The sequence below is a fragment of the Diabrotica virgifera genome, chromosome 5 (genome assembly GCF_917563875.1).
Source record: "Diabrotica virgifera virgifera chromosome 5, PGI_DIABVI_V3a".
Lineage (NCBI taxonomy): Eukaryota > Metazoa > Arthropoda > Insecta > Coleoptera > Chrysomelidae > Diabrotica > Diabrotica virgifera.
Genome location: NC_065447.1, coordinates 165529165 through 165556391, shown reverse-complemented (window position 1 = coordinate 165556391; position 27227 = coordinate 165529165). Strand labels below are relative to the sequence as shown.

The window sequence follows — 27227 nt, the reverse complement described above, 5'->3', positions numbered from 1 at the left end:
TAATTTTTATTTTAGAAATTCCTAAAAAAAAGTATTTGAATTTCATACTTTTACACTAGGATAACCCCTCAAATTGTTCCAAATATGGTTTCCTACAATTTCTTTTTGACAATTTTTTTCATGCTGTTGATATTTTCCGAGTTAAGTGGGAAAATAGTAAAAAGTGGTAGGGGGAGCATAATTACTGAATTGAATCTTTTTTTCCGAGCTGCCCCAAATTTTATAATTCTATCCTTTAGGGGAGATCAATAGTAGTATAAATTTAAAATCTCAACTGAATTCCGCGGTTCCATTAGCCGCCATATTGATTTTAAAGGAGAACCGTTGTTGCTTAATATCTCCGCCATTTTCAACTTTTCGACAAAAACGGTAGAAACTAAAATTGTTGGAAACGCAATTTCCTACAATTTCTTTTCCACAATTTTTTTATGCGATCAATATTTTTCGAGTTAAGGAGGAAAATAGTGGAAGCGGAGGGGAAGCATAATTATTGAATTGTCTCATTTATTATTAACTTTACGACATAATTGCACATAAACAAAAATAAAGAGAATTATATTTTATACAATTTTTGAAACTTCCAATGAAACACCAACCAAACTAAGTACATAAAAGACATAAATAATAACTTATATGCATTAAGTTCACTTAATTTTATTAACTAGCGGGTTTTATTGGTTGAATTTGTCTGTCGATAATTAAGTTTCATGTCAGCTAACATATTTTAATATTTCAACAATTTTTTTTTAATTTTGGACCCCGTTGGGGGGAATTTTCCCATCCCCCCTTAGATCCGCCACTGGTTCTCTCGAAAAATTGTAGTAAATCGTAATTGCAACAATTTCAGTCCTTACACTTTTTGTCAAAAAGTTGAAAATGGGGAAGATATTGAACAAAACCAATTGCTTTAAAATCAATCGGGTGTTACGCTCGCGCCTTTACCGCATACGTAATTGATTTTATCAAAATAATGAAATAGATCAAAATTGTACAAAATTTAATTCTCTTCATTTTTGTATAGGTTAAAATTTGTTGTAAAAGTAATAATAAACGAGATAATTCAATAAATAAATAATTATGCTTTAACTGTCACTGTTTTCCCCATAACTCGGAAAATATGGACCGCACGAAAAAAATTATAATAAACGAAATTATAGAAAATCGCATTTTCAACAATTTCAGTTTGTATATTTTTTGTCGAAAAGTTGAAAATGGCACAGATATTGAGCAAAATCGGTTCTCGTTTAAAATCAAGATGGCGGCTAACGCAACGGTCAAATTCAGTCGAGATTTTAAATTTATACTACTATTGACCCCCCCCTAAAGATTAGAAAAATAAAGTTTGGGGCAGCTCCTAATGTAAGGTCAAATGGTATCCCGACTGGGCTAATTGTATACCTCATTTTCTGAAATTCTACGATGTTTTCTTTATAAGTTTTTATGTCTTGATTCGTAGTTTTGACTACAAGTCTCAAACGAAGCAGTGTTAACACGGATTGGACATGGCAGAAAGCTTATGAACACAATTAAAATAAGAAAAACATCGTATCTGGGCCTAGATTCTGTGCACTGTAGATATCTACATGTCGCTTTCTATCGATATTTGAATATCAAAATAATGAATTTTTAGCTTTACTTGAATTATTTTCTAGTTTTGCTCTAGTTTATCAATTAGAGTATAACCTAGCAAAACTAGAAAATAATTCAATTAAAGCTAAAAATTCAAATATTTTGATATTCAGATATCGATAGAAAGCGACATGTAGATATCTACAGTGCACGGAATCTAGGCCCTGGGCCACATACTTCGAAACGATAAATACTCTCTGCTATACGTCATCATGCAAGGAAGAGTAGAGCGAAGAAAAGGTTTGGGAAAAAAGAAGAAATCTTGGTTGAGGAATATCAGAGAATGGACTAACCTCAGTGTTGAACAGATATTTCATGTTGCAAAAGATAGGGAAGCGTTTAAAGAAGTAATTGCCAGCCTTCGTTAGAAGACTGTACAATAAGAAGAAGTTTTGACCTGTTTCATTATTTTTACTCTTAATCGGTCTTAGTGGTTATCAGTTAAATCGTGTTCATCAACACACCTGAACAGATGTTTTATTTTGATTTTTTGTCATAGATTTTTCATCAATAGAAAATTTGGATCGGCTATTATTTTTACGTAGTCCATTGTCGATACTCTTTGCCTGGTTTGCTCCAGTCGAGGGTTTATCTGAGGATCCGCTCTGGCTTACTAATTCTTGAGTCTTTCCTAGGAATTGCTTATTTACAGTAAGCAACCGCTTGTTCTTGACTTGTTTTATCTAAAGAACACCGGTACATCGTAGTGGTGTATTCCAAATTTCTTCTTCAGCAACTTGTCAATAAGCTGATTCTAGATATACAGAAAAACAGTTACCATTTTTTCTTCAAAGTTATGTATATCCAAATTGATCTCCAGCTCTGTTACTATCTATATTTAGGTTTCATTTTGTACGTCAAAGACAATAGGAAAAAATTTATCATTATACATCATCAGACATATGAAAATTCGTCATTTAAGCTTTAAAAATCAAATTTTATTGTACAAAATCTAAGACATAAGGTAGGAAATTATTAAATAAATTGTATATAAAAATGTATATTAAGACATTATGTATTGTTGTACAATGACCTAATAAATATTTAGTGATTTGTATCTAAAAATTTAATATTGATAGACCTATCCGGGATCCTGTTCATCCTGTACACCATACCCATTTTCCTCTTGTCGTTCACTTCTAAACGGAAGTTTTTTAAAATCTAAAAAATGTAATTCAATAAGCATTTATTGATAATATTTACAATACAGCAAGATACGTTACTTACTGAAGTAATACACTTTACTATTTTTACTTGGAGTATGCCACAATTTTACTTTAAAATAAATAAAGTTTACTTTTGACCTTTAGATTTTCACTTCCCGGAGAAGTATAGTCTATCTTGTGAGACCGCTCCTATATGAAAAAATTTCTGATTTAGTTTCTTTGCGAATTCCTGTTCAAAAATGCGGGCGACATTTTTGGGCAGAAATTGTTTACTTAAACAATTTTTTTAAACAAATTCAAAAGATCACCATTTTTGCTCCTAAAAATAGTTTTTTGAGTCGTTTTAAACAAAAAATATCTCGTAACACATTTTTCTCGACATTTTTCGTAAAAGTGTTGATAGTTTTTGAGTTATAAGCGATATAAAATCGAAAATACGCATTTTCGAGGCTTGAAAACTCATATGAAAATTATTATTTTTGAGGTTGCCAAGTGCCTAAATTGAAGTTTAACATTCAATTTCAAAATTCTGATGAGTAATCGGGGCTTATTTCAATTTAGACCGTCTTAGACTATCTTGCAATAAAGTAGTCCCAGGAATGCAACTCAAAAAATCAATATCATTTTAAAATCATTGACTTTGAAATTTAGAATATATGAATGACTCGTATAAAATTAAATTACATTAATTTTATTACCAGTAATAACATCAAAATTTGTTTAATTTGTGATTTCCGAAATGTCAAAATAAACTTATTTTAAAATAAAAATGTATACCATTTTATCACCAGGAAAGTGTACCAATAAGTTTTCAATTTAAAAATCTTTTAGTAATATTTTTAATATTTTCAATATTAATAATTTACTATTAGGATTGAAAACTACTTCGTCAAACTTATTTTAAAGTAAAATTATAGGTTATTCCCGATAGAAATATTAAAATCTATTAAGATGTAACAAGAAAATAGCTTCAGAACAAAGTTAATTGTAATATTGAAATTAGAATTGCCTTAATAAACCTATAAAATAAATAAATCTATAAAAATAGTACATTTGGACGTTGAAAGTTGACTCAATTTTTTTTGCAGATATTGCTTGAAAATAACTCAAATAATAATATTTGAGTTATCCTCCCCGTCAAAAAGGTCCGGAACATTGTTTAAATAATCAAAATGTCAAAAAATGAAGGAAAAATTCGATTTTTTTCTTCGTTAGTATTCATTTCCGAGAAAAGTTGTACTGACATAAAAGTTGCGTAATTAAATTTCCTACAATATAGAATTGGTTAAAAATTTAAAAAATAGTCACCCTTGTTGCAAAATAGCAATAATTGCGGAAAAACCATACAAACACAAGTATTCGCATTTTACGTTTTTCAGCCATTTATGCTACACTTAGGACCTTCATATTTTACCCAGAAAAGCTTTATGATACAGTAAAACAATACTGTAAATTTCATTAAGATCGGTTCAATAGATTTTGCAAAATAAATTTTGCAATCCAGATTTCGCAAAAAAAATTCATTTTTTCAAAATGTTACAGGACTAAAAATAAAGCAGATAGCAAGTTGAAATTTTTTTTGCGTATAGAAGTGTACTGTACCTTTCATTTGCAATTTGCACAACTAAAATCGGTTAACTACCACGGCATCAGAAATTTTTTTAAATAAACATTAATTATTGGTGCTACGCGCAGGACAGCGGATAGTTTGCTCCGATTGGGCATTCCAATGACCATTGATAATGATTGTACATTTTAATTTTTATTACATTTCGATATAAATAAATAAATTTGTTTATTGCAAAATAAAAACACATACTCTATCCTTTGAAATAACACTTTTTTAGCAAAAACTTTATTTGTTCATATATTTTAACTTAGAGAATAAAAGTTTATTATTTTTAAACATATGCAATTGTTTAAGCAATATTTCACAAACAATAATAAAATTTGTTTGATTTTTGTGGAATTAAAATATTAAAATACAACAAAATATAGAGTAAGAAAATAATATATTAGATAAAGATTGGAAGAAATTTTGGTAGAAATCAACTTGTGTGAATCGAACACCGCTGTCCTGCGCGTAGCACCAAAAATTAATGTTTATTTAAAAAATTTCCTGACGCCGTGGTAATTAATCGATTTTAATTTTGCAAATTGCAAATGTAAGGTACAGTACACTTCTATAAGCAAAAAAATCAACTTGCTATCTGCTTTATTTTCAGTTCTGCAACCTTTCAGATTGCAAAATCTATTAAACCGATCTTAATGAAATTTACATTGTTGTTTTACTGTATCATAAAGTTTTTCTGGGTAAAATATGAAGGTCCTAAGTGTAGCAACGTAAAATGCGAATACTTGTTTTTGTATGGTTTCTTTCGCAATTATTCCTATTTTGCAACAAGGGTGACTATTTTTTAAATTTTTAACCAATTCTATATTGTAGGAAATTTAATCACGCAACTTTTATGTCAGTACAACTTTTCTCAGAAATGAACAGTTTTAAAGTTATAATCAAAAAACCAATAAACAAATCGAATTTTTCCTTCATATTTTGACATTTTGATTATTTAAACAATGTTCCGGACCATTTTGAGTGGGAGGATAACTCAAATATTATTGAGTCACCTCTCAACGTCCATCTCAAAACAGATGCGCCTGAATGCGTTAATCACCCAATACGAAGAATAGCTGAAGTGCAGATTCCTGGAAGGAGTAAGAGAGGAAGACCAAAGAAGACCTAGGGGAAGACGATAAGGCAGGACATGTTGGTAAAGGGGATTAACATTGATATGACCCAAGATAGAATTGTGTGGAGAAATGCAATTAGGGAAGCCGACCCCGCATAGGGATAAGGCAAAGAGAATGATGATGAAGAAGATAGCAGCAGATCACCAGAAACTGAACAGAATGGTGACAAATCTTAAGGGCAGGCCAGGATCCACAATATTGTCGAACCAAAGATGACGATCATGATGAAATGGGAAGTAATTTATAGCTGTTCCATATTTCAAAAAAACCCAGATAATAACTACCTCTATGAAGATATGCTAACCAGACGTATACAAGACTGAGAAAACGAAATAGAAGACATCGAACTAGCAAATAATCTCATAACGAAGGCACTAAAAGAACCCGAAAGGGAGTGCTGCCCGACGGTCGTGACCCATTAAGAAAATTAAGCCAAAATACCAAAGAATTAATAAGTAAAAGAAGACAACTGACGGAAAATACGACTCCAACTACACAACACTGAAGAAATTAAATAAAGATATCCACCGATTAATCCGAAAAGACGTAGGAGAAAACAATACAAGAGAAATAACTCGATTAATTCAAGAAAACAAAAGTTTTGAGGCGAAATACGAATAACAATGGCAACAAAAATATGTACAGAATAAGAAACAAAGACAACAACATTGCTACGGATAGAGCCGAAATCCGGTTGTCGAATCGTTTTATCGCGAAATGTATCAGAGCACCAACGCAAGGCAAGATCAGCCCCTGCCCAAAATCTCAAACCAGGGATCAGAATTAATGCCAGAAGTAACACCATACGAAGTTAAAAAGACACTTTCAGAAATGAAAAATAATAAATCCCCTGGCGATGACGGAGTAGTGATCGAGGCAATCAAACAAGGTGGAAATAAAATTATCAAGGTTTTGGCCAAACTTTTCACCGAATGCATTTACCAAGGAAAAACCCCTTCTCAATGGAACAATGCAGTCATTGTTTTATTGCACAAGAAAGGTGACATAACAGATCTAAAAAACTACCGTCCTATCAGTCTGCTATCACACATATATAAACTTTTCACAAAAATTATCAAAAAAAGACTGGAGGCTAAGTTAGACTTCTATCAGCCTAGAGAACAAGCTGGGTTTAGATCCGGATATAGCACTAACAACCATTTACTGGTAATAAAAAACTAGATAGAGAAGTCGGCGGAATACAACAAACCATTGGCACTGATATTCGGGGACTACGAGAAAGCGTTCGATACCATAAACCAGAAGAAAATGTTAAAAGCATTGACAGAATGCCGAATAGACCATCGTTACACTAACATGATAAAATATATCTACCACAATGCAATGGCTAGCGTAAAACTCTCTGATCAACAGACTAAAAGCATTGACAGAATGCCGAATAGACCATCGTTACACTAACATGATAAAATATATCTACCACAATGCAACGGCTAGCGTAAAAATCTCTGATCAACAGACTAATAAATTCTGTGTGCAGCGAGGAGTATAGCAAGGAGACACCATCTCACCAAAGCTGTTCACAACCCTTTTAGAACAAACTTTTAAGAAGGCAGATCTGAACGAATATGGTATCAATATAAATGGAGAGAAGCTCAGTCATTTGAGATTCGCAGATGACATCGTCCCTATAGCCGATCGTATAGATGATGCAATAATAATGTTGAACAAGTTATATCACGCTTCCTTAGAGGTCGGACTAAAGATTAATATCAACAAGACGCAAATAATGACTAATCTGGTGCTAAATCGTAATATTGTTGTTGATGGAATGGATATTGAACAGACTGCATCTTATAAGTACTTGAGACATGAAATTCGGTTGGGAAGAGATAACCAGACGTGCGAGCTCCCACGTCCCATGTCGCATAGGATTAGCCTGGACAGCGTTTGGTAAACTGAGCTATGTATTTAAATCGGACTTACCCGTATGCCTGAAAAGGGAAATCTTTGACCAGTGTGTATTTCCTGTACTCACTTATGGAGCGGAAACATTAACACTCACAAAAAAGGTTATGAACAAGATTTGCATAACTCAGAGTGCTATGGAGCACCAGATGTTGGGTGTCTCCCTGAGGGACCGAATCCCAAACGAAGAAATACGTCGTAGAACAAAAACAACGGACGCCGTCGAAAGAATCGTGTCGCTCAAGTGGAATTGGGAAGGACACGTCGCCAGATTGTCAGACAACCGATGGACAAAACGTATTGTCGAGTAGAGGCCAGGAGAAGAAGCACTACGGAGCAGAGGACGACCACTAACCAGATGGGCTGACGATCTGAAGCGTATTGTCGGAAACTGGATGCAAGCCGCACAAAACAGAGAAAGATGGAAAGAGCTGAGGGAGACCTATGTCCAGCAGTGGACGAGTACGGGTTGATGATGATGATGATATTTAAAAAAAGCACATCAGACACCAGCCATAAAGTGATAATTGTAAATATAGTTACCCAACTCTAGTATATACCTCTTTCAACAAAGTTACCATCTCCATTTCAGCTACTCGTTTTCCTGGGCACATCCTTGGACCATAACCAAAAGGCAACGATACGAACTTGTGGAATTTTTTATTCGAATTTCTTAACCACCTATCTGGAATGTACTGATCGTGATATTCAAAATATTCTGAGCTGTTTGACATCACCGAACTAAATGCAGTTACCAGCGTCTAAAAACATTTGTTGAAAATAATATTAACGAGTCAACCAATCCGTTACTCTAACTCAATCATACAGTTTTTATTATTAATACACGAACATATCGTCGCTTGAAGCTTAAAAGGTCATAAGTGACAATATATTAAACTTTACAGTGCAGTAAATCTCGTGACTATATATATCTGAAGACTAAAATTAATGAAAAAAAAAATAACTTTTTTGTTATTTGCTCTTTCTATCCTGTAGATAATAACAGAGCGTAGTGAGTAATGATTATGAATGTTGAAGTTCTTCCAGGGATCGTACTGCTCTTTTTACGCTGTCTCCCCATATATTAAAGGCAAACACTTTGGATCAGTACGTATTGCCAGTTCTTACATATGGAACTGAAACATGGACTTTTAACAACAACATAGTGCACAAAGTTCAAGTGAATCAGAGAGCTGTCACTGTCCCAGGAAGTCCCTGTCAATTCCGAAAGCTTCTGGCGGCGAACTGTCTGATACCCTTTCTGTGGGCGAGAGAAACTTGTTTACAATCGGCTTATCTAGAAAGCCATCGAAAAACTTTTTTTTATTACTCTGTAAATAATATTTACCTTTCGATGTTTCTGGAAATCAGTAGACTAATTGTACATACATAACTATATAAATAGACATTTTTGGAATTAGAGGGGAATTGTGAATTTGAAACCGTCGGTGTACTTTGATATGTAACGGGCGCGGTATTTTTGAATTTGTAATTAGATAAATTAGTAGATTTGGTGTAATAAATAAATTAAATATCGTAGTTTGTAAAATTAAGGATATAAACTCAGTGTTTTTCATTTGTGTAGAAGTAAGTTATTAAAAATAAATAAAGTCAACTAAAACTAAAACTAAACATTAGTGCCTAAAAGATCATAGAAAAGTCAGTTTTGTAACAGAGCTATGGAATGGAGAATGCTCAACATTAAGCTTAGCGATCGCAACTCCAATGAAGAAATAAGAAGACGATCAAAGTAACAGATGTTACTTTGATTGCCATGTTAAAATGAAACTGGGCAGTACACATACGAAAAATGGAAGAAAACCGTTAAACGGTGCGAATTGTTGAATATGTAACAAGCACAAATAAGAGAAGTAGAGGAAGACCTGACTTTTCCGAATAGAAACTTCAAGAATGTACCTACAATATGAACAAAATGTATAAACGTAAATTGTTCTTGAACACTTGAGAGCAAAATAATCGACTCACTTGCAGAATTGGACACGTTAAAAGTCTCGAATTTCCTAAACCTGTTGTCCGATTTGAGTGATTTTTTTAGTATGTTATAGCCTTATTGTTTAAGAAAATCGATGTAATATTATTGTTGATAGACAGGTAAAGGTTATTTTATACCGAGTGTAACAATCATAGGGTGTTTTTTTCTTAAAGTTCGGAACACCCTGTGTAATATTTTAGCATACAGAAATATTTGAATTAAAACTCAATTGTAGCCTTAGGATTTCTTAACATCTTGTTTTTTGAATCATTCGCTTATGTTCGATAATAAAAGAAATATGTACTTTCATGTTACAAATGAGGTAGGTATGCTATTTGTCTTGATCAATATCATTCCAAATCTCGAGAGCTACTGTTTCTACCTCTTGGTAAGGTTCTAGGAGGTGGCAAACGCTGTCATAGTCTTCTGCCAATTATGTCCCACAAATGTTCAATCCGGTTAAGATCTGGACTATGCGATGGCCAATGCGAAGCCCGAAAATTTACCTGTTGTAAATATTCGGTTACAGTTCGTGAACGTGAGGTCTTACATTATCGTGCATTAGCAAAAAATTGTTACCAATATAAGGAGCCGATAGCAAGGTAGCTAAGTCCTTCGCTATGTAAGATCACTGCTTGAACACACTCATCGCGAGTCAAATTCCTTGTAGCGCATTCCATTTCCACCAAATTACAAAAAAAACTACGGACTTAATTGAAATTTTAAATAATAAATCTACTAATTTTCACAACAAACCAGACACTCTTTGGCTGTTAACCATTTGACATCCATTAAATTGTTAATTTCTCATAGCCTACTTTAGGTTTGTTTATTAAATTAAGCAGAAAATGAGGATTTATTGATGAAAAACATCACTAGTTGCTAACGTACCTAACTTTTTTATTATCCAACATAAGCAAATTAATCAAAAAAGAAAATGTTAATAAAGCATAAGGCTACAATTGAGTTTTAATTTAAATATTTTTTATATGCTAGAATATTCCACAGGGTGTTCCGAACTTTTTTAATCCTATTTTTTAATCCGACGTCGGATACCCAACACATGGTTAACAGCCAAAGAGTGTCTGGTTTGTTGTGAAAATTAGTAGATTTATTATTTAAAGTTTTAATTAAGTCCGTAGTTTTTTTTGTTATTTGGTGGAAATGGAATGCGCTACAAGGAATTTGACTCGCGATGAGTGTGTTCAATATTTCCAAATCTATCTTTGTCATACAACGCACTCAGTCGAATAGAATATTGTCAGCATGCTGTCAGTCAAACAGTGACAATCAGTGACAATTTTAAATATTTGACATGGCATCTAGGGGAGTGCATTTAGATTTTCACTTCGGAAAAAATCAAACAAGATAAAACTTTTTGTAATTTCATTAAGAAATGTTTAATAAACAACATATCAAAAAGTTCTACTCGAGAAGTGGGTGCTTCATTTTTTATTAAACAAATGAACAGCGAAGTTAGACGTTTTTTTAAATAACTCCGAAAATATAATTTTTAGAAAAAAACTGACTTGACCATTGAAAAACTCAGAAAATTTTACAAAAAAACCTCATATAAAGATTTTTCTAAAATTAAATCTCTAGCTTCTGTAATTTTTTATTTATAACGCTAAAGTCACCCTTCTCACACACATTGGCGCACTGTAAACTAGCGTTGGAAGAAGTGCACGGTTGAGTTTTTTTAATGTAATTCTTTAACTAATGGATCAAAAGAAATTTTACAAATTGGACATGAAAGAAGATGAAATAAGCTATCTTATGGTTTTAATAGAAAGAAATAAAATGTATGGACATAAGTACGGTGTGGGCGGAAATTGAGCCTTACATGAATTTTGTTTAAAAATGATTTAAAAATGTGTAACTAATAGAATTTTACTTATAAAACTCTCAAATTTGCACAACTTACCTCTCAATCATCTTACTAAACGATGTTTCATTCAAAAAAAATCTCAAAAATTTAATTCAAATAATACGATGTCTCAAAAAATGTAATTTTTAAAAACTTCGTAGTTTTACAGAATTCTTACCACTTTAAGACGGTATTACTCAAGTTTGAATAAATTTAATACAATTTTTTTGATACTTTTTTAAAGCTTAGGATGTAATCTTTAAAAAACATGGAATTATTTTAGTTTAAAAATGAAATAAACAATTTCTTTTTGAGAAAACTAAGAAAGATAACAAAAATGTAATACAAAAACCGAAAATTACCAGCTGAAAAAATGTATATACAGAGTGATCCAAACTTTTTTCTGTAAAACTTACCTAAAATACATTTAATAATAAGCTTCAACAATAATAAATGTTCAACAAAAAAATTTTTTTTGCTCTTATACAGTATGTCTGCGTAACTTGGAACCTATTGATAACTTTTTTAATATCAGTTTTACGAAAAAAAGTTATTCTTTATAAAATACTTTGCATCGTATATAACATAAGATGCAACCATCAAATATCAAATTTTGTTAATTTTGTACGAGGTTTGTCAAAAAATATGAATTTCACTTAAGAGTAAAGTACCTTTATATTTCACAATATCGAAAATGTTTATAAAGAAAAGTTGTTTGGAATTAAAAACTATGTTCCAATATGTAATTATATCCTTCTAATCGAAAATTTGTTTTTTTTTAATATTATAATAATATTAATAAATTAAATATTATATAACGTATTATTTATTATAACTGTTTTATTATTAATTTTATGAAGAAAGTTATTCGTCATAAATAGCTGTGCATGGTCTAACACTTAATATGCAAATATAAAATATTATATTTTATCAATATTATACGAGGTATGTAAAAAAATTATATTTCGCGCAATAAATATGTACCTTTATAGTTCACAATATTTCGATTAGAAGAGTGTAATTGCATATTGACACATCGTTTTTAATTCTGAACAAGTTTCCATAATAACAATTTTCAGTATTATAAAAAATATAGGTATTTTACTCCTAATTGAAATTTTTATTTATTGACATATCTTGTACAAAATTGATAAAAATTGATATTTTATGATTGCATTTAAAGTTTTAGAATATGCAGAGCTTTTGACTAAGAATATCTTTTTTATTTATGATCCCGTTGCAACAATTTTTTGAATATTGAAGAGATAGATTTTGAATAATTTGTTCTTTCTTTCTAATACATTTTAATTTTTAATATTATTGTGAAAATTGTTTGTTTATCTTTTTTTTAAGACTGAAATTATATATTTATTTGATTGGATTCTATTTGTTTTTCATTTAAATATCCGCCATTTTGTATCCGCCATTTTGAAATTTAAATTTTTAATCTTTAATTCAGATTCAACAACCTGTTAAAAATAAAGACAATAAATGTTTTAGAAAAATGTTCTTTTTTATGTTCGTTTTAGAAAATCCGCATTTTGGATCCGCCATTTTATAGTCTATAATGTTAACATTTAAGTTAGGTTTATCAGAGCTCTCAAAAATAAATATATGTAGAAATAAATACATTTTGTAAAGAAATTATGATTTTACAACTATTTTTTAAGTTATCCGCCATTTTGGATCTGCCATTTTATAATTTAAATTATCAAAATTTGATTCAGGTTCAGCAACATCCGCCATTTTGAATTTGCAAATTGTTATGTCAGATTCGGGTTCACCATAATCAAAACTAAAATAAAACATTTTTTATCAAAATAAAATGTTGAATTCACCCATATTCTTAACATTATTTATACAAAACAATTGTTATTGTTTAAACAATTAATAAACAATTAGCGGCGAAATTTGTGAGTAGAACTTTTTACTTTAACATATTTATAAACTAACAAAAAAAGTTTTAGAAAATTATAACCTTGTTTGATTTTTTCCGAAACATTGTATCTTTTCGTTCTAATTGCACTCCCCTAATCGGGAATATTTTGAGTTGTTGATTAAATAATATTGATATATAGTGTATTTGATAAATAATTGATTTAAGACATGAACTTAGTAAAAAGTTATTTATTGTGTATTATTTGTAGAAGATCCAAGCAGAGAATACATCAGGATAATATATTCTGTGATCCAAGTATTTTCTTGTTAAAGATGTTCAAAATTGTAAGCGTTCCATAGTAACAATATATTATTAAAAAATCACTTAAACACTTTTCCTCTTTTCTCGATTGAGTATTAGTTTTTGTTGTACATATAAATTATTACAATCACTGAATACATAGTTAGTGAAAAAATTATCACATTTATTAACTAAATTAATAATTTGCTATTATAAAAATAACAGTTTTCCACGAACATTCAAAAGCCATCTCTTTAAATTAATGATGACATTTTAAAGTAGAATGACGTTCTAGTAATGTTTACATATCCGTACCAGTGTGAATTTTACTACACGTAATTTGCCGTGTAAAGACAGAAAAAGTAGAGATACCCGTAAAATATTTGCGAATTATGTATCGATGGCCTTAAATAATATTGATAGTGTATTTGATAAATAATTGATATAAGACGTCAAATTAATAAATAGGTATTTATGATAGAAGTGTTAAAAGTACAATTTTAAGGCACCCATGTGAAGGTTTGCAGAATGAGCGAAGCGAATTCTACAATTCACATGAGTGCATTAAAAATGTACTTTTAACACGTATATCATACATTATTTTTTCTACAAACATACATAGAATTTGATTGCCCGAAAACTGCTGCCGGTGCAGCGAACATCACCAACAATATCCGAAGATATTGTGGCCTCAATTCAGTTATTTCTACTCATTCCCCCTTAACCATGGAAAATGGTAAAACTGCAGTGCAAGAAATTAATTTTTCCAATTGCGCAAATTGTACTATTAATATTAATGTTAATAAATGAAATATAAATATTTTGACGTTTGCTTTCAAAATTTGTCATTTCACTTTTAACTGCAGTGCCATAAAATTTGTAAAGCATCCAGTGCTTTAAAGTGGCATTTTTAAGGCTCCTATGGAGTGCTAAGAATTGCATTTTAACACGTTTGTAGAAAAAAGTTATTTATTGTTTATGGAAGATCCAAGCAGAGAATACACCACGATATTTTCTGTGATCCAAGTCAGTATTTTGTTGTTAAAGATGTTCAAAATGTATCTAAGCGTTCCATAGTAACAATATATTATTAAAAGATCACTTTAACTCTTTTCTCGATTAAGTATTAGTTTTTATTGTATAGTGTATAAATTATTGTAATCACTGAATACATAGCTAGTGAAAAAATAATCATATTGGTTAAGAGAACATTTCAAGACTTTGACCTTTATGTCACCGCTGGGAGGCAATTAATAAGTGTATTCGCGGAGACAGTCAGGGACTAGTCGACGACAAGTGGGGCATTCCATGACTAAAAGTCCGCGACAGGGTCCGCGAACGAACATAGTTTATTTGTTTATATTTTTGACATTGTGTTTCTCAAATTTTTTTTACCACTTTAGTAGTTTTTTAGTTGAATTTTGCGAACATTTTGTTGTTGATTTTGTGTAGTTTTTAGTTGTAGAAGTACTTGAACGACTTTATTTAGTTTTAAGCGGTGAATAAACAAAGATGAGTGAATATTTTCGAAAGTTGTTGGTAGACAATACAGATGTTGCTAGTAGGTACAGCACTTAGATATTTAGCATTGTTATAGGACATTTTATAGCTTTATTATTATATTTAACCATTGTTTATGGCTCTCAGATCATAACTTATTTAGTTCAGTTGGTTTTATGCTTAAACTGTAGCACTGATGGTAACCGATAAAACTAAACTTTATCACGATTACTTCGCATTCCACACTTTAAAACACAACAGAAATGAAGCATATTAATATCGATAATTATCGATTCTTCCAGTAAAAATGTTAAATTAATCCTTGTACAAAACAAAATTACAAATAAATGCAAACAAAATAATCTAAAACACATTAAGAACTGATATGTAGAATAAAATGTATGTTTGTCTCCCCGCTGTCAGATTGATTTAAAATTGACAGCATGTTGGAATGGCCTACTGAATTAATAATGTAAGCGATTATTCAAGTAACGGTTATCCAAAAACATTCAAAAGCCATCTCTAAGTTAATGATGACCATGTCACAGCATAATAAACGAAACCAGCAAGGACACTCCCTGATGCCGCCTTTGAAGTTGAAAAGTACAGGGTCGCCGTTTTTCGCGTAGTACATCTCAGTGGTGATGTGATGTGCTAGTTCATCAGTGTTGCCGATGTCACCAACTTTATTACTCGTGAGAGATTCTTTTTGAATAATTTCTGGAATTTATGCAAAAGATTAACAATACAATCGCCATTCATCGTCAATATTTTGTGTTATGTCCCAATTATTGACATAATTCTTACAGGCATACGTATAAAATTATGTTAAAAAATATTTAATATTATCAGAATGTCATAAAAGTTAAGTAAATCTGATAATTATGTACAAATCGGCAACACTGTCGATTTTCTACATTGTCTGGTACTACGCACAAAATGGCCGACGATCTGCGCCGTAATAGTGCGCGAACTTTTCCCGCCTACTAGTGTGTCACTGCTGTTGCGTTTTCTATGCTGTGACCATGTGTTGTCAAATAATGTTTACATCTCCATACTAGTGAGAATTTTACTACACGTAGTTTGCCGTGTAAAGAAAGAAAAAGTGGGGATAGCCGTAAAATATTTGCGCCTACGCCCTTAAAAGAATAATGTTAAGCTGTAAAGTGATTCAAGAAAAAATAAATGCAATGAGAAGTCCCAGATCCGAAAATCTAAGACTTCTACCAACGCTTCTACTGTGGAACCAATTTTCTACAATCATTTATTAAAAACTACCCATAGTGTGTAGTAGTTATTAATCAATGCTACAATTTACAAAGCAACGAGAAGATTGGTTATGTAATTATGTGGATCGTATTGGGACCGTGCAAGTTCGGAAAAGCGACACCTGGTTTCTACGCTCTGCACTTTTATTCGCACTTTTAATTATATTGGCCAATCATATGGTCCTGGTTACTGGATAATTGTCAAGGCCATAGTCCAAAAAAATATTAAGAAGAAAAAATAAGATTTACGTTATGTTATTAAAACGTAAACAATTTTGTATGTAGTAAATAAAATTAGTTATTAAAATGCAGTACTGCAAGCAAAAGAAAATTAATTAAATTTACCTTTATATAATAATTGCATATCATATCAATATTGTGGAGCAATATACAGGGTGCGCCAAACCTCTGGTCTTCTTTGATTACGGCTAAACTATGAGATATACAAAAAAATGTTTATAACAAAACTAATGTGTATCAAAGAGGTCTATAATTTAAAATTATTTTCAATTATACAGGGTGAGTCAGAACGGCGGTATGAACCAAAGTTGTATTTTTTTAAATGGAACACCCTGTATATTAAATCATTTTTAAATATATTATTTAAAAATATGAAAAATTTGTATAATGTCTTATAGGCCTAAAGTTAATAATTTTCAAAATATTTACATTTTTATTGAGAAAAAAGGTAATATTTATAGGGTTGTGGATTATGTTTCCAAGGAAATAAAAATTTAGGTGATAGGTCAAAGCTTTTAAAATATAGTGTTATTTTTAAATAATTTAATATTTTTTACTTTTAGCCATAAAATATACAGTGTGATCACTATTTGCAAATACAAAATTTTCTCATTTTTTTTAAATGGGACACCCTGTATATTAGTTTTGCGTTTTGTAGTAAATATTACAACCTTTCTTTTGGTATAAGGTTGTATGTACCTAGCATGTTTCGTTTTGTAGATATTTTAAAAAAACTATAGATTTTACGTGTTTGCGGATTTTTTATTTAAAATTTTTTTTGCAAAAAAAATAATTATAATCTGGTTTTAGAAACATACACTAAAATATAAAATATGAAAATAAAAACGTAATTAAAGATTAAAATAAATCGTATGCTAGTACAACTCAATTGAATTTAATAACTTTAAATTATTTTACAAAAAATATTTTACCATATTAATGAATGCATAAATTAGTTACTAAATTAAATAAACAACCAAATTTTAAATCAACCGTAGTAATTTTTCTACTACAGCAACTTTCCTGTACCAAATTAATTGTTAGTTAAATTGTATTTAGTTAAACTTTTAATTTACCTTTTAAATTTACTTACATACATCTTGAGAATATAAAAATTATTATAAAGTATGCTTTGAAACAAATGAATGTTAAATGTATCATCCAAATTATTTATTAATATAAATAGTATTTACTGGTGTCACAAAAACTGGTAATACTTTTGTAGTTGAAATTTTTGTAACAATTTTTTATATTTTAAATTTTAATTTTTTAACCGAAAAATTTTTGGATGTGACATTTGTTTTGGGCGAAACCATTAGAAATTATTACCAGCTTTTGTGACACGAGTAGGTACATAGATACTATTTACTTCTTAATATACTTCCATAACGTTCATTTGTTTCAAAGCATACTTTATACGTTCTCAAGATGTAGGTAAATTAAAAAGTTATTAACTGATCTTACTCGTAAATACAATATAACTAACAATTAATTTGGTACAGGAAAGTTGCTGCGGTAGAAGAATTACTACGATTGATTTAAAATTTGGTTGTTTATTTAATTTAGTAACTAATTTATGTATTCATTAATAAGGTAAAATATTTTTTGTAAAATAATTTAAAGTTATTAAATTCAATTGAATTGTACTAGCATACGATTTATTTTAATCTTTACTTACGTTTTTATTTTCATATTTTATATTTTAGTGTATGTTTCTAAAACCAGATTATAATTATTTTTTTTTGCAAAAAAATTTTTAAATAAAAAATCCGCAAAAACGTAAAATCTATAGTTTTTTTAAAATATCTACAAAACGAAACATGCTAGGTACATACAACCTTATACCAAAAGAAAGGTTGTAATATTTACTACCAAACGCAAAACTAATATACTTTTAAATTCTCATTTAAAAAAAATGAGAAAATTTTGTATTTGCAAATAGTGATCACACTGTATATTTTATGGCTAAAAGTAAAAAATATTAAATTATTTAAAAATAACACTATATTTTAAAAACTTTGACCTATCACCTAAATTTTTATTTCCTTGGAAACATAATCCACAACCCTATAAATATTACCTTTTTCTCAATAAAAATGTAAATATTTTGAAAATTATTAACTTTAGGCCTATAAGACCTTATACAAATTTTTCATATTTGTAAATAATATATTTAAAAATGATTTAATATACAGGGTGTTCCATTTAAAAAAATACAACTTTGGTTCATACCGCCGTTCTGACTCACCCTGTATAATTGAAAATAATTTTAAATTATAGACCTCTTTGATACACATTAGTTTTGTTATAAACATTTTTTTGTATATCTCATAGTTTAGCCGTAATCAAAGAAGACCAGAGGTTTGGTGCACCCTGTATAATTTTTGTCCTTCAATGACAGTAGTTATGAAATGTACCTACATGTCTCATGTCAATTTGACATTTTCAATTGACATGAATTATTTAAGAAAGTTGCAATATTTCTCCGCTATTCGCGCACGATCGTTTCGCGTATCCTTTCCAAGTACTTGCACACCGCGAATATGTATGGATCTGCCTTCCCTTCCTGTATGCCTTGCTGGTAGTCTCTAATTTTTTTCTCTGTGAATTGGTGAGTTTTTGTCTGATGAGGGCTGTTAGAATTTTGTATGCTGTACTCAGTAGGGATAATCCTCTATAGTTGTTGCAGTCTGTTACTTTTCCTTTCTTAAAATTGGTATAATTCTGTCTTCTTTCCAATTCTCACTCATTTCGTCTGCTTCCCATATTCTAATTATAAGGTTGCGAATGCTTATTAGTAATTTTCCCCTCCGTTTTTAATTAGCTCGTTGTGAAAAGTTATCAAATCAAGAACAAAAAAGTATAATCTGTATATTTTTGTGCAACATGGAAAATCAGTTGGGTTAGCCCTAGAGGGAGAACGACACCACACACTGTTGTGGCTGGAGAGGTTAAAGAATTTAAATTTGGGTGGAGCGTAGTTATAAAAAACTTTATCATAATCATCTTACATCGCCAATGTAAATTTCACTTCACAATTTCTTATAAAGCACCATGGTGTTTTAAAAATAGGATATTATGGCCTGTTTCACCAACGACAAATAGTAGTTTATTCTATGAATAAAGTTATTCGACCAATAAACCGACATTTCTCCATTTTACTAACGTCAAATAAGACTTATTTTATTTATTTATCAAATAACTACTTACTCTTCGAATAAATTGGCAAGTTAATCTCGCTGTAAATATCTATAAGAACGTAAATTCGTTAGTTTAACTTTAAATTATTAAAATTATATTGAAACAAAATAAAAATATAAACGTCTAATAAATTTTATTAGACGAATAACTATTCATTGATTTATTTGCTGTTGGTGAAACCGGACCTTAGGTCATTAGGACCCAAGAGCATTAAAAAGCACATACATTTTTTGGTATGAGATAGCCTCCAATAATAGCGTCTTGTGCCAGAAATCTACTATTTGCACCTGCAGTAGGTGAAAGCCTCAAAGTTTCCTTTAAACAAGCCCTTAAATATGTATCATCATCAAGTATAGATTGTCGAGCTTTGTCTTGGATATTTTCATTTTGTGCAAAATAGAACATAGTGAGAGCTAAGGTTGTAGCTGTTGTGTCAATTCCCCCTAAAATTATAAGAAATAAATACAATTTTTTTCTCATGTGTGTGTGTGTTTAGATTTATGACCTTGGTTTGAACCAATTGGCCAGCTCAACATTGTTTGAGCTCATACTTAAATAAATCTATTACCTTCCTCATAAGACTTTTCTATTCAGTTATTCATGTCGAATCCGACAACTATTGTAGACGGAGAGCTAGAGGCGAGAAATCATCGTCATAAGTAATATGGAGTTTGGCATGTGAAATGTGTCTATTGTATATTGATAACTATGACCCCTTTCAGGCTGACACCTCAGTGGATACAGGAAGTAGCAATAAGGGATGAAAGGGGAAAGTTGGTGCAGTCATTAAATGTTTTCACCTTCTATTTTGTTAAACCTCCATCGATTTGCATGAAAATTGGTGAGTAGTTAGAGCATAACTCAAGAAACAAAACTGATATGGTGCCAACGTGCGCTTTTACCCTGGGGGTGGATGCCACCCCTTTTCGTGGGTGAAAACTATTTTATTAAAAATAACCCCTCTAATCGATAGAGGGACAAATTTTAAGCAAAATTTGTTAATTCTAATTATTAAAATAAATCAATACTTTTTGAGTTATTAAAGATCAAAGATTTGAATTTTTCGTGAAATAAATGCATGATGTAAAGCGGTTTTTCGTAAATAATTCAAAAACTGTAAGTTTTATCAAAATAGTTATGATACCAAAGTTGAAAATAATAAAAAATAAAAGAGATTTATTATTCGAAAAACCTTTGAGAATTAATAAAAAGTGAGTTATAGGTGATGGAATATGTATTTTTTTCGGCTAGTACTCAAATCTAACTATTCAAGCTCAAATAACGGGAAAACGGTGCATTTTATAAAATATATTTACTGAACACTTGTCATAGTACTCAAGAATACCTATCAAGTGAGCTCCAGATGAAGTTTATAACATCAAAGCTAAGCAAGTGATGATGAAAATAAGAGAACCCTTTCGAGTTTTTAGGATAAAGTGAAAATTAAAACATACGCTATTTATATATTTATTTTGAAATTTGTTAACAGAATAATTTTTAAAGGAATTTCGGGAATGAAGTTAGGATTATAATTTATTATCAAGTTTGTTTTATTACAATTTAAATATAACAAGTTAAAAATGCGAGCATTATTATAACGAAAACTTTGTTTTTATGTATTTAAATTCCTAATATGGAAAATTGCTATTATGAAAAGTTGTTTAGAATTAAAAATTATGTTTAATGTGCAATTATATCCTACTATTTAAATATTGTGAGCTATAAAGGCACTTTACTGAGCGAATTTCTTGAGCGAAATTCATATTTTTTACACATCGACTAAAATCGATACAATTTTATATAATCTTATGTTTATGATTGCATCTTGGATTTTAGACCGTGCAGATCTTTTTATGAAGAATAATTTTTGTTCGTAAAATTAATAATAAAAGAGTTATAAATGAAAATGATGATTGGTAGGTATCTCTAATTTGAGAAAAAAATTAAATATTTTCTTTTTATTAGAAGAATGTAGATAATAGTTACATTATTATAATAATTATTAATTATTTAATTATAATAATAACAACTATTGCATATATTAGAACACAGTTTTTAATTCCAAACAATTTTTCCTAGTAACAATAATTTACAACAGTGTGAAAAAAAGGTACTTTAATCTTGAGCGAAATTCATATTTTTTAAAATACCTCCTATAATATAGATAAAATTTGCTATCTGATGATTGGCTCGTAGGTTTTAGACGATGCAGAACTTTTTATGAATTATAACTTTATTTCGTAAAATTAAAAATAAAAAAGTGTCCCATAAAGTGTTTGCAGAACTCGCTATCGCTCATTCTGCAAACTTTCACATGCGTGCCTTAAAAATGTACTTTTTAACACGCATATCATACAATATTTTTTCTACAAACGTAATTACAGGACAATATCTAAAAAACTTTTACTTGAACTTGACTGACATTCCATTTTTATATTTTTTTGACATTACATAAAAATTGCCTAAACGACCAATACGAACTGCAGTGCCTTAAAAAAAATTTAAAGCAGTAGTGCCTTAAAGTAGCATTTTTAACGCTCGTATGGAGTGCTAAAAATTGCATTTTTAACACGGTTGTAGAAAATATTTATTTATTTGATATTTCAATTCTTTTACAGTTTATATAAAGTAATATATTTTTGAAACAATATGAAATTTTCATTAACATTTTTACGTACAGTGTCTCTATTGTAGAATTATCTCGCTATTTAAAATTGCTAAAAAATCATAAATTGCTGTCCCGAGATGCAACTTGTTTTGAGGTCGGTTATCTCGAAGATGGTTTGAGATATCGAAATGCCGTTTAAAGATATCGATTCAGGAGACAAAACTACATTGACATCGGTACATAAGCTCCAGATATTGCAGGGGTGGCAATGCAGGAACGAACGAACGGACTTTGCGAATTTATAAACGAAATCAAAATTTTCGTTGAAAATACTATTTATTTTTCACTTTCGCTGTCACATTCACTAAAATCGCTATCATAATTATTTTCATCACTTTCGCTATTATGAATGTCATCATCAGCTTGCTCATCATCCATCTCATCGTCTGTTTCATTCTCAAAAATAATATCTCTAACAATCTCTGGCATTTGAGGCCCCTCAAACCATTTGAATTTATATATGTTATCTTCAGCAAGTTCCCAACCATTTTGTTCAATAACCAGATCTGTTGGATTTTTTTATAAGCGTTCAACCAAATACTTGTAATGTATCGTGCTCGTAAAAGATGTTGATATAGCTCAGATTGAGATGGATATATTCAATAAAAACGCCGACTCCGAAATACAGTAGCAAGTACCTATACAATAGCGTCAATTTAAGAGCACATGCGTGAAGTTACGAATGATAAAAAGAACATATTATTATTAATTAAATGTATTTTACTAAAATATTATTTTTATATTATTTCGATATTTATTTGAATTTTTTCTATTGACATAAACTTAGTGGCGGTTCTAGCCAGGGGCAGGGGGCACCTGCCCCCCTTCAGTTTTTACAGTACTTTTGTACTATAGTTTTCGTTAAAAAGGCATGTTATCTTGTTTATTCAGCGGTTGTGTTCCCTTGCTCCTTACTTTTTTTGGTCTAGAACCGCCCCTGTATAAACTGAATATGTACAGAAACTGAGGATATCCAATAATGGGCACATTTGACATAATATTCAAATACATTTTTGCTATATTTTATCTAAATGTCTTAAAACAAATTTAAAAACTTATATAAATAATATAATAATTAAGCTCCAAATTTTTGGAGCCTAAACTTTGAAAAATGTTTGTAGCATAATGTTTAATGGTATCAACTTTTCCGGGAGCTCATTTGATACATATTTCTAAGTACTTTGACAAGTGTTCAGTAAATATATTTTATAAAATGCACCGTGTTCCCGTTATTTGAGCTTGAATACATAGATTTAGGTACTAGCCGAAAAAAAATATACATTCCATCACCTATAACTCACTTTTTATTAATTCTCAAAGGTTTTTCGAATAAGAAATCCCTTTTACTTTTTATTATCTTCAATTTTGGTAATCATAACTATTTTGATAAAACTTACAGTTTTTGAATTATTTACGAAAAACCGCTTTACATCATGCATTTATTTCACGAAAAATTCAAATCTTTGATCTTTAATAACTCAAAAAGTATTGATTTATTTTAATAATTAGAGGTAATAAATTTTGCTTAAAATTTGTCCCTCTATCGACTAGTGGGGTTATTTTTAATAAAATAGTTTTCACCTCTGAGAAGGGGTGGCATCCACCCCCAGGGTAAAAGCACACGTTTGCACCATATCAGTTTTATTTATTGAGGTATGCTCTAACTACTCACCAATTTTCATGTAAACCGATGGAGGTTTAACAAAATAGGAGGTGAAAACCTTTAATGACTGCGTTAACTGTCCCCTTTCATCCCTTATTGCTACTCCCTGTATCCACTGAGGTGTCAGCCTGAAAGGGGTCATAATTATCAACATACAATAGACACATTTCACATGCCAAACTCCATATTACTTATGACGATGATTTCTCGCCTCTAGCTCTTAGACTATTGTAATATGGAAAATTTTCGGGAGGAAGGTGTTTCGTAATTACAAATAATTGGACTTCGTAAGTCCTAGGTTTTCACCCAAAGTAATCGAAAATAGAACTGGAAGTCGATATTTGAACGCTTCGTGTAACTTTGCGTCGATCGATATGTTATAGTCAAAGCCCGAATTTCAGGCACTCCTAGGTTTGACTAGGCAATCCTCAGGTCTGACGGACGATCTTAGTCAAAGCCCGAAATAAAGTTACAGTTTCGGCCTTTGACTAGTCAAACGTAGGAGAGACTACGTTGGTCAGGCAAAGGTCGAAATTTAATTTTAGAAATCGGGGTTTGACTAGTCAAACCCCGATCAGCTATTAAAATGTCGTAATTCGTTAGATTACGTTTAATAAAACTTCATTTTTTAATTTGAATGTTTATTATTTTTATCTTGTAATTAAAATAAAAAAAAATGAGTGCTTATTCTCACATGTTGAGACGTTGAGACGTTATGGCATTGAATGTTAAGGCTGAATTGTTTGACAATTTTCTTCCTCTCCTAGTGACGACGGTCCAGGGGCTTCGTTAATATTATGGTGATCCTTAGTTTTCCTCCGATTGCAATATCTTCTTTCACAGTTCACATTACTTCTTCAGATGTGGTTTGTTGTATTTGCCAAAAAGAGAGCTCTGATGCATATACGTGCATAATTTGTAATCAGGTGGTACATGTTGTGTGCGCTGACAGCACACTTGGTGCATACTATGAAGGTTTTGAAAGAAAAGTTACATGCATGCGTTGTGCACAGACAGAAAAAATTAAAATAAATAAAGGAGAGGCGATTGAAGGTCTTCATGCCCAGGCTATGAAACAATTAAGTGAAAAAAAATTTCCTCCAATTTCGATCGGAAAAACTGTAACAATACCTATTACCAGCTTTGATAGAGCCAAAGGAGATGCTCGAAATTTTTGGGTATCATACAAGATAAAACAATTATTGACGGTTTATATAGAGTTGGTCCGAAATACGGAACAATAAACACATTTTTTTCAAGAAATTAAATATGAGAATGCAAAGAGAATTTTCTTAATTTCGACGATGTTCCAGACGTTAAGGTGTCTTTAAGAGAAATTAGTACAAAAGATTCTAAATTTGGAGAACAAGGTTTTATAAAATGCTACTGCAATAAAAAATGCTCATCAAAATTATGTAAGTGTATAAGGTCTAACATATTGTGCAACTCTAATGCCTGGTTGCACCAACAGATCTTAAGCTAAGACGTGCCTTAAGCTCAGCTTACGAAACATACGGGTTGCACCATTGACTCTTAGATCAATTTTCAGCTGACTACAATGGATTGCCACGGGGATTTCATTTTAAAGAACCAAAAATTATGGTGCAACGTAAGTGAGACTTAAAGCGGCCCTATCTATAAGTTGAGCTGGGCTAAGGTGGAGCTTAAGATTTGTTGGTACAAACAAGCATAAATGCCATAATGCCTCAACATGTGAGAATAAACATTAATTTTTGATTTTAATTACGACAATATAAAAATAATATTGTTCTGAAGCTATTTTCTTGTGGCATTTTTGTAATAAACTATTCTAATTGGGAAAAAGAATAATGCAAGAAGAAGATTGCAACGAACGAAATGGCATAGATGCCCTAGCGGCAACTGCTACAAAAAGACTAAGTTTTCACTCTAATGGCATATAAAACAACATAATAGTCTCAGCATCCGTATGGCTTGCAAATTGTAGAAGCCTCGGAGGTGTAACCAGAGAAGGTTCCCATTGTTTTCATTCTGGTGGGATGTAGAATAGCATTATGTTGTTTTATATGCCATTAGAGTGAAAACTTAGTCTTTTTGTAGCAGTTGTCGCTAGGGCATCTATGCCATTTCGTTCGTTGCAATCCGGGACTGCACGCTGGGGTTTGTTTTGGTTGGATCAGGGAGAGCAGCATATGTGCCTCCTGATAAGAGACTAATAAGTTTCGAAACCGGTAGAGGTGCTTGCAGCACTCTCTGATTGGACTAGAATATGGTTCGGCTGTATTTTCGTTTTGCAACGAAATTGAAAATGGTTATTCATTTTTGATTTACATTTACTCTGTGTGGAGTATGAAGGGAACCATTCTCGTTGGAACTTTACCGCGCTGACCAGATGGGACGTGAATTTCAAATTGTAGAATTCCCTCATCTTCCTTAGTCTCAGCATCCGTATGGCTTGCAAATTGTAGAAGCCTCGGAGGTGTAACCAGAGAAGGTTCCCATTGTTTTCATTCTGGTGGGATGTAGAATAGCATTATGTTGTTTTATATGCCATTAGAGTGAAAACTTAGTCTTTATATATATATATATATATATATATATATATATATATATATATATATATATATATATATATATATATATATATATATATTGTTATATTTCTATTTGATATGAAAATTAAATTTTGATAATTATAGACAAAATTCAATTTAATATAAAATATTTTCAATTTTCTCAACCACGGGCATATAAATTTAGAACAACCTGTATACAACAAAATTGTTATATTTAATTTTAAGAAGTGATTAAATAAGACTCAAGTGAAATCGTTAATAGGTCATTATCGTTGTTCGCGGAAGGCTCGATCATTAGCCGATGCTAAATAAGACTAAGTGGAAATAGAGAATAGGTCATTAAAATTTGTATATAGTAGAAAGTAATTTTAGAATGGGAATTAACTATTTTCTTTGAAATCCATTAAGCATATTTAGAAAGTTTAAAAATTGGTTTTGAGGAATACTGCGAATGAGAGTTGGTGGTGGAATTTTGATTTGTGAATCTGGAAGGGATATTTAGAAAGTAGGGGAATGAATGACAAATAGAGATCAGAATGTTTTGAGCTGTCGAGAAGTGAAGTCCAGTGGTAGACGGTAGTGTACGGAGAGTGAGAAAGCCGGTGTAGTTCCGTGAGTGTG

The 27227-nt window shown here is 30.8% G+C and overlaps 1 protein-coding gene across 2 annotated transcripts in view; it reads right to left on the bottom strand.

Annotated features, from left to right (window-relative positions):
- Positions 1-2613: 2613 nt before the first annotated feature.
- LOC114341295 (probable cytochrome P450 12a5, mitochondrial) overlaps positions 2614-27227 on the bottom strand; it is a 62375-nt gene continuing 37761 nt past the window's right edge. For both annotated transcript variants that reach the window (XM_028292093.2, XM_028292100.2), the window contains exons 5-7: positions 19946-20163; positions 8033-8233; positions 2614-2790 (exon numbers count right to left, since the gene is read on the bottom strand). In XM_028292093.2, coding sequence (XP_028147894.2) covers positions 2674-2790; positions 8033-8233; positions 19946-20163 — 536 coding nt within the window. In that variant the 3' untranslated portion in view covers positions 2614-2673. The remainder of the gene's footprint in view (positions 2791-8032; positions 8234-19945; positions 20164-27227) is intronic.